The 14,555-nt window shown below is 33.7% G+C and overlaps 1 protein-coding gene across 1 annotated transcript in view; it reads left to right on the top strand.

The window, feature by feature from the left end:
* The window catches only part of LOC142978695 (protein sidekick-2-like), a 216,288-nt gene that overhangs the window by 179,542 nt on the left and 22,191 nt on the right, over positions 1-14,555 (top strand). The window contains exon 3 of the mRNA XM_076123220.1: positions 8,005-8,153. Coding sequence (XP_075979335.1) covers positions 8,005-8,153 — 149 coding nt within the window. The remainder of the gene's footprint in view (positions 1-8,004; positions 8,154-14,555) is intronic.

Here is a 14,555-nt window from a genome sequence, read left to right as displayed (position 1 = left end):
GAAGATAAACACAGTGAATACTTTACAACAATAATTTTAATATGAAATAGATTACGGATTCATAAATATGTGATCATGATCAACAATCGTGAGGTCTCGAGTTCGATTCCCGGGTCGGGTGGAGTGCTAATGGTGTTTTCTAATTTATTTTGAAATATTTGTCAATAGTAGGTAAAGCAACAACAATATCAGACTGGCCCCCTGTTACATAGGACCAAAATTGTTAATGGCGAAACAAATAAAACAACATTAAATACAGCTCTGTCAACCTTCGGGTACAACAGGCATGATATTATGTATGTATGTTTGTTACACGGAACTAACATAAATAAGTGATACGAAATATGTTAGGTTAGTATAGTATCCATTGTTAGTAACTTAACTCACATTTTCCCATTAAACTAGTATAACTGCTATTTTACACAAACCACTCAGAGAATGTTTAAAATATTAGTATGGATAATAAAATTTGTTGCTGCATATACAGGGTGTGATTTATAGCACTCGTTACACTGTTGAGTGGATACAGGGTGTATGAAATTTAATGTTCAGTGTAAAATATACAAACTGTTTTAAATTTATAAATAAGCTTATGTGCAGGTGGATTAATGGATACAAATAGAAAATATGAATGCATTACCTCTATATGTTATTGTTATACAAATTCAAATGATAAATTTTCCCGCACTCTTTGAATTAGTGTATTATGTTATACAAAATAAATACATAAGTAACCCAAATATTTTAATGTTCAATTAAATCAAATTAAACTAGGGTCAAAACTAGGTGCAGTCACGATCATAAATTCTAAATCTACTATAGCATTAAAATAATTCGATATTAAATTCAGTTTAAACAAAGACTGTCGAATAATACATCATTTATAAAGCTAATGTATTTACTATACAAACATAAATAATATAAATTTGTTTATATACGTAACTTATTAATATCATAGCTATTGTATTCAAATTATCAATAAATATTCGATAACACTAATAAATTATAATGAAACAAACAAAATAGGCCAACAATGACCAAACAAGGCCATAAATAAAATTAATTTCAACAACATTACTATCAAAACACTCGTGTGAAATTACTTTATAAAACTACCTGCCATATTTTATTTAAAGAATTAGTTTTTTTATCATTTCATTAGATCTAGTACGCCACTACTGAGCGTCCTGTTAATATTCATTAGTGTAATTACATCCCCCTCCCCTCCCCTCCCTTCCCCCTCTCCGCACCCCCTTTGTCACCGTCGCTTCAGAATTTCAACCACTTTACGATGTCAAGAGAGTTATTATTTATGAAGCGCCCGATATGAATTTTTCGTATATAAATTTTAAAGGGAAAATTAAAATTATGTACGGCTAATGAGATTTACTTGTGTTTCTTTTAGTTTTGTGACGTTCGTGATAAATGGTGTTCGAGATATTTATGTTGAATTGTACAAGGTTGTTGTTCAAATGTAAATTGTAAGTGTACTTTTAAAACAGGCTATTTAGTAACAATTCGTTTGATATCCAATTCTACTCAAATTGAAATTAAATTATACTTATAGGCCTAACCCCTCCCTCATTACGGGAGGAGACCCTTGCCCAGCAGTGGGATATTAATGGGTTAAAATTTATTTTTATATTTTTATTTTTATAGTATATGATGCCTATTCTTTGTATGGTATAAATAATAAGTAAGTTTAATTATTATTTCTCGCTCGTTGGTATGCTATTTTTATAGGTGTATTTAAAAAAAAATAACACATTTAAATTGAACTGTGAATACTTAATGATATTTATCTATTCGAAGATATCTTATTATTATTTCCTTCTCTTTTTTCTATCTCAATTTACGCAAACAGGAAACTCAAGTATCACGTACATAATATGCTAACAATAACTAAATCCTAACATCTTATATAATGACATCATTACTAGCAACACGCACTAACAGCAAACATATTTAAAGCGTTATTCAAGCAAGTGTCACGTCGACATAACAGACGGGTTTGCGTGACACTCGTCGACTGAACGTTGTATAAACGCTAACTAAACAAGCAACTTTATTCTCTTTTAAAAACAATTGTAATATGTCACCTTAAGTAATCTCACGTCTATAGTGATTTTTTATCATTCAAACTAGAGTCTGTATCTAGTATTTTATTTTTTTGAGAATACGCTAGAGATGCTATTTTTCCATTAAAATACCTCGATAGCTACATAAGTGCTAGCTGCAAGCTGTAGGGACGCGCTAATATTTTTCCTGTGACTATGATATAGATTATTTTCAATAATAACATTTTTATTGGCCTCCTAAGCCTGGCTACATATTTAAATTAGTGTATTCAAGCAAGTGTCACGTCGACATAACAGACGGGTTTGCGTGACACTCGCCGACTGAACGTTAATTAAACTACACAAGCAACTTCATTCACTTGAAAAAATACCTGTAATCTGTCACTTTAATAGAACTAGCACTGATAAGCGTGATTATTTACAAACAAATCTATAGTAACGTCTCTGTATGTAGTATTTCACATTAAAAATAGTTTTTTGGGAATACGCTAGAGGCGCTAATTAATTTGTATTCAAAACATCTCGATGGTTAATTGCTAGCTGCAAGCTGTAAGAACACGCTCAAGAATAGCTTCACTGTGTAATGAAACACCGATTGTATCGTGTGTATGATGTAGATTATATTCTATTATTTTTATTGGCCGCCCAGGCTCGGCTACATCTTTAAATGAGTGTGTTCTATTCAAGCAAGTGTCACGTCGACACAGCGGACGGGTTTGCGTGACAATCGTCGACTGAACTTTATTTAAACGAAAACTAAATTAGCAACTTCATTCACCACAAGAACACACAACTGCTGTAATATGTCACCTTTAATGACGTGATTTCTTACACTACATGCTAATGTATTTCTTTCGTAACAAGTATTTCAGGTTTAAAATTACTTGGAAAAATTTGTTCCCTCATAATAAAAGCGCTTATAAAATGTTCATACAAAATTCTTCAATAGCTTATCAGCCGGCTATCGGCTCTATGGAAACTGCTATATTTAAGTTGCATTAGAGATAGTCATCAAATTTTTTGGACCTGAACGCCAAAATATTTAGTTACAATGCTACATCACAGCTCTAACCCCCGGTTTCTGAGTACATTTAACGGTAGTTTATCTATTCAATAGCGTTTTTTTCTTGTATGAGTTTTAACGCTATTGAATTGATAAACTACCGCTAAATGCACCTCAGGAACCGGGGGTAAGTGCAGTAGATTCGATCTTAATCAGAAAACTCATTTCATTTATCGTATGATTACTGGCCACAGTTATTGAAGCAGCCCAAAAGGCTACAAGTAAACTACAAACGGGTCATAGACCAGCATGTTTTTGCCGTTTGTAAGTGTCAAAAGTTCGCGTGTAAGCCAGCAGTCAGTCTAAGCAATTTCATACGTCTTAAACAAGTATTCATAACATTATCATATTTAAATTTAACAACTGCAAAATAGCTTTGAAGATTAACAGTGTATATAAATTTCGTTGACGTGACTTAACTCGTTGAATGTAAAGTATGAACTAAAGTTTTTTACTTAAAAAAGCGTCGAGGATACACTACTATGGGTGAAATATTGTAATGTGTCCTCACCTTAACTGACGGGGTTGCGTGACAGTCGCAAACATTATGTAAACACGGCCTAATGGCTCACCTTTAGTACGTATGCATACTAATAATGTAAATGCTGAAATCTATGTGTCCGTCTGCTTCGTTTTCATGCTAAACAACTAAAGCTATTTGATTAAATTTTGCTTGGAGAGAGTTGAAGACTCGGGATCGAACATACCTTGTTTTTTTACAATGCTATATAAATATGCGAAAGTCTTTTGATTTTTTACGCTTTGACTGTAAAACATCTGAAGCAATTTTCATTAAACGTAGTAAAATAGGCTTCGTTCTAAGGCTCCTTACCCAAAGAGTAAAACGAGACCCAATAACAGATACTTCGCTGTCTGTACTAGCCTGTATCGCATGGACCGTGATAGTAAGACAATTGACATTTTTATATGAGATATTTCTGTTGCCACTCTAACAACAAATATACTGAAAAACAGAGTAAAATAAATATTTAAGGTATAATAAAATAAATGTATTTTTTTACAAATAGCATCCACTAAATTGCATATAATAATACGCTAAAACTTTACACACGAGTAAAGTCACAGGTTTTAGCTAGTTTCAAATAAATTAATTGTAACGTATTCATTTGCCTGTTTATTTATGTGTCACGGGAGGGATCGCGATTGAATTTACATGTTATTTCAAATTACTTGGAAGTACACAATCATTTCCTCTTACCTTTATACCATTGATTTATTAAAGTGAGTTTGAAATTCTTGGAAACTATATTGAGGTGTATAATTTAAATTGCAGCAGATGTTTAGTGGAATTTCTAGGGAATAAGGATTTAATGGTTTGTTTTATTTCAAACAGAAGTCATGAATTTGATTGGAAAATATTGAGTTTCTTGTATAATGGCATAAGATTTGATCCTAGGGTTTTCACAACGTTCATGATTTTAATCATAATGGTCTCTGTAGTTTAACAGTAAAAGCGTTAGGTGATTTTACAATCACAAATACAGTAACCACTTTACAAAAAAAAAATCATCTCGCATATTTAATACAAAATTTGCCTTTACGTGGTGGCTTAGGCCCAGTGCATGCCTTTCAAATTAACTAGATTCTATAGTCCTGAAATAAAAAAAGACACAAAAATAAAAAAAATATGTAGCTTACAGACAGGTACCACACAGCCGGTTAATACTGCTTCTAAAATAAAGCATAAACGGCCAATTTACCAAATTCCAAAACAATACATTTGTAATAGCCTACCGTACATAGCGAAGTATCGTCGCGTGCAGCTGTTTTCATGTCGCGGTGTGGTTGCGCGCTCGTTTACCTATACCAGTGTTATAGTGTAATCGTGGCGCTTATAGCATGCTGTGTACGACATGTTTGTTAATATCATTGTTTTATTAGGTGATTTAATTTTTGAAGTTTTTAAGCTTTGTCGGTTTATATAAAATGTCTAGAAGATTGATAGAACTGTAGCGTGATTTTCTAAGCACGCCAGTATAGTATTTTTACTTTCTAATTTACTCTAGGCTTCGTATCATAATGTTGTTAATTTATTTTTTAATTCAAGGACCACTTTATTATATAATTATGAGGAAAGTTCAATCTTTAAAGATCTTACATAGGATTCTCTGTTGACTGTGCAAACTAGACTATTATAGGAAAACTTTATGAAATTCCTCGACTACGCTGCCCTCATAGATAAGAATCGTTTGTATCATGAGATGAGCACTACCATCTCACATAATGAATCACCAATACAACACTTCCACCATTGTAACAACCAGTAAAAGCCGGTAGGTATATTATGAAATACCGGCACTAACACCAATTAAATTGACAAAGCCAGCAAGCCTTAAACAAAAAAAAAATCGTCTAAACAAAAAATAGAACAAAACGCCTCGAAAATTAAAAAATAAGTAGCTCAGTGTCCAGTAAGTAGTGCGCTTGAAGAGTTCGCAAAGAAACAGAGCTGAGCACAAGACGTACCGTCACGTGCCGGCGCAGGCAGACACAGGGTGAAAACAAAAGACTCACCTTGATACACACCACCGTATCAACTCACAAAAGAACTCCATAGTTGTCATTTCCATTTTCTCGCTGCACCACAGACTTGGATGTTGGGGTATGAAAACGGCGGGTAAACGGTTTTTCAAGGCTTCATATTATTATTATTTGAAAGAAATTCTACCTTTATGTTGTTTTGAAAGTATCCGTAAGATTTTTTCAATTTTAGATGTTTTCAATTTAATTTCCATGACAGTAATATTAATTTTGCCGCCAATGTTTATTAAGGTTTTTCTTTGTCATGAAAATCATTTACTATTTTAATTTACGTATTAGATAAAAAAACATTGATACAGGTATATCTTGAAACATGATGTTCGTATGGTATTAATTATGTCAATTCTCAGCTTCTTGAATAGAAATTGATACTGTTTTTTAGTGATTCATGCTATTTTAATACCTAATAGGGGCATTTAAAGATGATTACCAGACCAGGTATTCCTTTATTATAATCAGATATACTTTACAAAGAAATACCTAATTCTATTATCACATGACCTACTTGATTGTAAGAATATGCAACAATGAAACTAAATAGACAATCGCTACTTTCTGACTTAGTGGCTCCACCAAAACTTTATATGCTCCGCCGTGTTTCCTTATAAGAGGGCGGGCAAAGGCTTCGTTCTTATTTCCGGTTTGGCTGGTGACGTCACGTGGCTGGAAACGAACGACACCCAACGACACATTCCGATAATAATATGTATGTCTCTCTTAATCTTGGAGATAGAATTTAAATAAGGGTTGAAGGAATTTCCTTTTCAGGACAGTTCGCTGTCTAGTGATATTAGTTTGAAATATAAAATTACTTATTTTTCGGGGCAGTATTCAGAACATCACTATATTTTAGCATGTTAATAATAAGTGTAGCGTTGTTCTATTAGTTAAATCTGTTAGAGTGCTTATGTTGTTCGTACAAAATAAAAATTCGGTATTTTTATTATACTGCTGACATTATTTTGTAAGAATATTAGTTAGTAGCACATAGTATTTAAATTTGGCATCTTCAGACGACAGACATCTCAAGAAGACTTTAAACTACACTTATTTAAAATTCAGCAACAAAATTAAACAATTAAACCATCTTCCAACTAAAACACTACTCAACCGGGGATTCAAACTCAAAACCTCAGAAGACCAACAAAACAAAGTTTGTCAACGCAATAAATGTTTCTATCAACTGTAAGTTAAATAATCAAGTTATGTTTGTGTTGAGATATATCTTGAGACACATCTTGCTTGCGTACACACGTCTGCGGCAGTATTACGTTGGTACGTTGGCGCCAATATTTGGACAAATGCACCACTTGACAAATGTTTTGGTTTTGAAGTTTAATGTTGACCGTGATATGTAACGTTTGCATCCTGGACAACATTGTACAATAATTTTTATTCATTCTATGTATAAAAACGGTAATTAAAGATTTTCTCTCATGTTCCTAATAAATAAAATATCAAGTAATAATGTCCTTCCTAGCCGATATACGGCTACGGCGGTCAGTTTCATTGAAACTGGCCATCTGTGCAGGACTTTGTTTATAGTGTCCAAGTGTGTGCACAATACACAGGTACACTCTCTATTCCATCACTCTCATAGTTTTGGTGGGACGGATAACCGATTTTTAACATTTTACAGGTACCCGTAAAATATTTCTGAAATTTTGAAATACTTATTAAGAAATAAATCATCAAAATTATGAAAGACCTCAACTCGACCTCCAAACATTTGTAGAACTAAATTATATAACTCTTTAACAAAATAAGCAGACCACTTAAGGGTCTTCTTGCTAATAAACACTTATATTTACGCAAAGTCGTATAATTTTAATTAACTTATTCATTATAATGGCTCGGCCCAATCTGCTGGATAAAGCTTACTTAAGTGCTAGATTTATGATCATTGATAAATCTGAAAAATGTATACTAAAATACTAAACTGATTGGGAACACGGCTTCTCCTGGATTTACATTTTAAAAATACCTCATATATTTTTATTCTAAACTGTCTACGAAACTTTTCACCATTTGATTGAATATTACGTATATTTTAATACGGAAATAGACTTTTCATTTTTTCAATCAATCTCATATCTCGATATGTGTATAAAGACCTTTTTAGTTTTTACGATGGCGACGTGTATAATTAATAGGTTAGATACAAAAAAAATTGTGACTTACTACATTAATAGAAAACTCCACAACTAATGTCTTTCCACTGAACATGAACAAGTTCTCAATGAAAATTTAACTACTTTTTTGCATTTTTTTTTATTTAAATATATTTTCCCTTGTCCTCAGGTGTGGGCGTGCTACCAGGAGTGAGTGCGCTGGACGGCTCGCGTCCAGAGCGGCCGTACTTCGACGACGTGTCGCCGCGCAACGTGTCCGCCGTCGTGGGGCAGGCAGCTGTGCTCAGATGTCGAGCCAAACATATAGGGAATAGAACTGTGAGTATCTAGTAACTATCTAGTGATAGTATATGCTGCAACTATTATTCTATTGGTGGAGGATGCTGAGAAAGTGAAATGCAGATTATGTCGTTTTGATAGTAGAATATACTTCGACTTTTATTTTATTAGTCGAAGAAGATGTTGAGATAGAGGAATGCAAAACATGTCCTTGGTAGTTTTTAAACATGCATTATGGATGTACGAATGTGGTTCACGAAATCTGCAGGGATCATAGCTAATGCTGTTATTTTGACTTTTGTTACAGTAAGTTATGTACACTACTGTGTTACTCTAAGAAAACAAATTGTGATGACACGTTTGTCTCTAAAAAAACCTGATTCAACCCATCCACAAAATATATTATAAGCTTTTTATACAACGTTTATTTCTTCCTAAACGAGGAAGTGTGAATATTTTGTTTCTACAGCCCATATTTTGAAGATCAATCAAATATTTTTTTATTACCGAATGTTTCAGACTGAATGAATTATACTCTCGTAAAGCTAAAAATAACTTTATTACAAAGACATTATCTGAAACACTTACAATATTTATAGCCAGACGAATTTAATCTGCAATGTAAATCAACACTTTAATATCGTTCAAGTGATTACAACCGGTATTCAATCACCATAAAACTAAAATAAATGTTCTTCTAGTCAATATTCGACTAAGACGGTTACTTCAAACCAGCCAACTGTACAGGAATTTGTTTATAGTGTCCAAGTGTGTACAATAGACCAGTACACTCTCTATTCCTTCACTCTCATAGCCCGGTGTGACGTTAACCGACACGACCAGTGAGAGGTCCAGCGCAGGACTGACGGTTTTACATTCAAGGCAGGCCTGCCACTTCAATTGCCTAATTTCGGGCAATCACTAAGGAATTCTTAATAAATTGACTACCATAAGCAATGACCAGTAATTCGCGGTGACTGTTGCGCCTTAAAATTAGTTGTTAATCGCTTATTGGTCTTCTAAATCCTACTAATATTACAAACGTGAAAGTTTGTAAGTACGGATCTATGCTTGTATGTTTGCTGCTACAACACGAAAATACTACTTGGCATATTTTAATGAAATTTGATACACTTATAGCTTATAATCTAAATGAACACTTAGAACACTTTTTACTAATGGAATTTTTTGCACTCTAACGAAATCGCGGGCAGAAGTTAGAATTTCATATTATTATTTAAAAAAAAAATCTACAGTAGCTACTTTGCCCGACTCGGGATCCAAACCTTATAATCAGTAGTCGTATACTCTACCAATGTGCCACAGAACCTTATATACTGGCTCTAATTACGTCAATGATTACGCCGTAGGGCGGCCGGGATATTAGCTCGGGATATTATCTTAGTCATTAATACATTGATTACTATGTTCTATGGATAGTGTGGAGCGATCTATCAAAGCAGGCAATGTATGTGTAGATTGGTAGGTTTATAGACACGGTTGTGTTATTCACAAAGGTTATTTGATATTGTTGTAGAATTTATAATAGTAGTACTAATTATGCATCAACAAAGAAAATCTTTGATTCAGATAGCCAAGAGTTTTTAGTTATCAATCATGGTTTTTCCATAGAATTGATAATAATATAATCAAGAGAAATTTTATTGGAGGCTCATCAAATTATACCTCTTAATTTTTTATTTAGTTATATTCATTGACCTGAGAAGACCAATAGGGAGACCTAAGACCACGTGGACAAAAGTGTTGCGGCGAGATATGAAGGCATGTGAGGTTGAGGACGATGTCAAGGATAGGGATAAGTAGAGGCATAGTTTACGAAAGGCTGACCCCACCACCATATGGGACGAATAGTCAGGAAGAGAGGGAGATATTTTTATTGTCTCGATTTTATTTAGATCACTTATTATTTTATGAAGGTCTTATAAAGAAATCTATACTAATATTATAAAGCTGAAGAGTTTGTTTGTTTGTTTGTTTGAACGCGCTAATCTCAGGAACTACTGGTCCGATTTGAAAAATTCTTTCAGTGTTAGTTAGCCCATTTATCGAGGAAGGTTATAGGCTATATATCATCACGCTATGACAAATAGGAGCAGAGTACCAGTAAAAAATGTTACAAAAATGGGGAAAAATTTCACCCATTCTCTCTTATGTGACGCAAGCGAAGTTGCGCGGGTCGGCTAGTACAAAAATAACTAACTTCATTCCCTTTATACTTATAGTTGATTACTAAACTTCTCGACTTCAATAACTACTACGTAAAATATTCTTCAATTTAAAACAGTTTCAATAAAGAAAACATTAGAACTCAAGGCGACTGTTAAGAATTATTATTTAGCTATATTTACACCAATATTATACTAAAATCGGGTTATGAAGTAACTTGGTACATTTCATAAAGTTTTGAATCCTTTAAGTTATCGCTATATAAAGTATCGCTGAAATGTTTCACCTTAGCTTTCTTGCAAAGATTTATTGCTTGTTATAAAGATTTATTTATTCATTGTACTTGTACGATCATTTAATATTACGTTAAAAGTTATGTATTTAAGTATGTAGAATTTTGAGCTGAGGCGTATGAAAATGTACACTGAAAGATCATTTTCGTAACGTGCTCAGTATATAGCAACAGGCTCGCCCCTTGTAACATGGATCATTGGGACTGGACATCATAGTAAATAGCAAAAAGCGGGTATGACATATACACTCGTAAAACAGGCGTGATGTTATGAGTATGTATGTGCATAATTAATTGGAATTTTTATATTTCCATGTAGCGCTTTTATAAAGTACTAGCTGACCCGCGCAACTTCGCTTGCGTCCAATAAGAGAGAGTGGGTGAAGTTTTTCCCCGTTTTTGTAACATTAATTACCGGTACTCTGCTCCTTTTGGTCGTAGCGTGATGATATAGCCTATGTCCTTTCTCGGGTATCAAAATATCTCTATACCAAATTTCATGCAAATTGGTTCAGCTTAGTTTAGGCGTGATTGAGTAGCAGACAAACAGACAGACAGACAAAGTTACTTTCGCATTTATAATATTAGTATGGATAGCAAAAGTTTTGCGTATCCTCATGCTAAATTTCATGAAAATAGGTTCATCTCTAGTAGTGTTCAAACAGACTCACATGTCCCATAGAATTGGACAATAGAGTCAAAATAGTCGAAACGATATATCTACTTTCTACTTCATCTATTGTACAGATATTAACCCGATTATGTACAACTTATCTTAGTTGTCATAACATTTGGACTAGATTACACTGACCGCAGTGGCTGTATCACAACGCCAAGCAAATTAATGCGTAATTGTGTTAATCTCCCGTATTGTATTACTAAACATACCTGTATAAAGACTTCTTGGAACATTCACATGCAGTTGTTGGAATAAGCATAAACATTTAGCCTCAAGGTTTTTTAAATCATTTTTTGGTAAATTAATGAATAACATTGTTTTATGACACTATGATTTTGTTTTGTAGCTTCATTGAGGCAGAACAATTTTGCAAGGATCGTAACAAGCGGCGTTCTTTCATCTATGTATTTGCGCCAGTTGCGGTCACCTGTCTGTAAACGATTAGTGGGTTAAGCAACCATTGGCGCGGTCTTTCCATAGATGGGTGACCGCATAATGGTATTTGAACTGGGCGTCTCCGTGCTTCGGAGGGCACGATAAAAGTCGGTCCCGGTTGATGTCTATTAAGATAACAGTCGTTAAGCCACGACAAAGGCCTCTCCGGCGGCTTGAACAACTTTGACACTAGGTTGACCACTAACCATACAATAAACAACAACCTATGTCTTATGGGAATAAGGATTGATTCTATGCGAGTCCGTTTAACTTCCTTCTTAGCGATTAGTGTAGGAGTAGAAATCAATGACACGAGGTGAAATCAGCAGAAAATAACATCTAGCTAATATAAATATCAACATCAACCCGAACAAGGTTTTTTACCAAACACGATATTGATATTTTCCTCAATTAGAAGGAAACCAACCCGAGATACATACAAGACCCATTATACCCCGTGACCCAAATACTATTTTTGTGCCAAATAGCCGTTATGCTATTTTAACGAGTGCGATCATTATAGCAGTATCGGCTATAACGAGTGCTATATCGTTTTCACTCATTTTTGTATATTTTTGTACTGTTGTCGTATTGAGAATGATTTGGCATCGCCTTTGTAGCAATAAGTGTGATCGTTTATTTGAAGAATGTTATTTTTAATGTAATTTTTGGTGATAATTGACGTCCTTAGGAGAGTATAAATAAAATGTTGGGAAATTAGGTATTCAGAAGTGGCGTAATGGATGACTTGGTAGTCGTTATTATTATATTTGCATCGTATCTTTGGAACGAAGCTATAGGAAAAATGACATATAAATTGTAAGCTGTCAATATTATCGAACCTTTGGCCTCAGGGTTGGTAATTGGATACACTACCGACCGCGTTAAAAAGGCACTCAATATAATCTTTAGTTTAGTTTGTATAAACATGGTTATTATAGCAAAGTGCTGCGAGTTTCTTGAAACAGATTCTACCACTGCTTTAAACTATTTCAAAAGTAATTTGAACACACATGTCGTACTGAAAACCTGTTCGGTTATATTATAGTTGTGAACATTTGTTCCTAAGATTGTGATACTTGAATAATTAATAAGATATCTGTGGGATTCTATCCCACAACACAGTTCACACTTATAGGGGTGATGCGATCACTGTGACGAGTTTACCCTTAGTGTGTGATATTCGATTAATTATATAATATTATAGATACATTATAACCGACTTAAAAAAAGGAGGAGATACTCAATTTGTTGCGAAATTTCTTGTTTTGTTCTTTTGTACGCGACAACTCTTGCAGGGTAATTCGATAAGGTATTTGATGGGTTTTTGTTTTTATTTAAAGATCATTAAAGGTAGAAGTAAATACTAAACTGGAACACTACTACTAGATACTGCTACTACGGTATTCATCTATTGCAAATGATGAGGGTAATTAATTACTAGTAGTAACGAATACCCCTCGGAATTATATTCAATGTAAAACTTCATCTACAAAGGCAAAAAGAAAAACCATAATAACTTATCAACCATCACAGAAACACAAAAACCCCATCACACTCATAAAAAACAGAAAAAGGGTCGACATAATCCTAAGGCTTTTACAAGAAAATGACATCAGATAATCCATAGCGAACAATATATTATAATGCATCGAGAGACATGTCAGTGGGCTATTTATTCTGGAAGGTTCGAGCCGCCATTAATATGGTGGTCAGCGGAGCGAGGGCAAGGGAGGACTATGAGGACATCGACGTTGAGAAATGATGCCGACACCAGGTGCTCTCGAGTGAAGGGGTTTGATTTCGTTATATTATTATGTTTCTATGGGTGTTTCGAAGTTTGTGGTTGATTATTATATTTTATATTATACGGTTTTAGATTTAACTCCAAGATTTACCCCTACCTTTTTCGGAAGGAGACTTGTCCAGCGGTGAGACAGAAATTGGTAGAAAAATATACAGTTTTGTCTGTTTAGGCGGTATTGTGTTCAATTGCTGATCGCGCGTCAGACAAAGTAAATAATAATAGAATATTTATTTGCAAAAGTGTTCCACACATATTACACAAAAAATCATAACATTTGCTTACAGGAAAGAATACAAAAATTAATCTTAGTATATATAAATGTCTGAATTAGTACTGAAGAAGTTTTCTAATGCATACAATACGTACATAATATCACGCCTTTTTCATGGGGAAAAATGGGTGTTTTGATCTAATGAAAAATACTTTTAGTTTAAGTATATATATCAAGAGTTCATTGCCCCATTTTATAGCACATTTAGTAACCTAAGCCTCCAGACATGTGACCTTTCATGACACCTAATTTGTAACACCGTCTCAATTTTGACTGATGATGTCTCAAGTTCCTTATAACATAGGGTCCTGTATTATCAATTTGGAGGGCCGCAATCTTCGGTTCATTCTGGTCGCGACCCTTTCACAACGGACAGGAGGCCCTTCAGAATTCAATCACTTTAATTAATGCTGACAGCTGACTTGTTATTTTGTACGAACTTCACGTCATTCCTGTTTACTTTGAAGTGACAAGTCTAGGTGTATTTAATATTTTGAGTAATTTGATTTTTCAAGCAAAAAATGTAATGCATATTGGTATTATTTAATTTAGTACTGCTCAAGATAAATATACAAAGTTAGTTAATTACTGATAAGTGATCTTGTTTGGTACCATCCAATATCCAATATTCTTGAAGATACGCTGTTTTACAAAAACTGTTTTGTTGGCTTATTAAAAACATATTTAAAGTTAAAAAATTCAGACAGTAGTACCTAGTACTATACATTGTTGTAAAAAAATATGAAAATAAAAATTAAGACAAATGAATA

The sequence above is a fragment of the Anticarsia gemmatalis genome, chromosome 15, assembly GCF_050436995.1.
Source record: "Anticarsia gemmatalis isolate Benzon Research Colony breed Stoneville strain chromosome 15, ilAntGemm2 primary, whole genome shotgun sequence".
Classification (NCBI taxonomy): domain Eukaryota; kingdom Metazoa; phylum Arthropoda; class Insecta; order Lepidoptera; family Erebidae; genus Anticarsia; species Anticarsia gemmatalis.
This window is presented reverse-complemented; position numbering and strand designations above follow the sequence as displayed.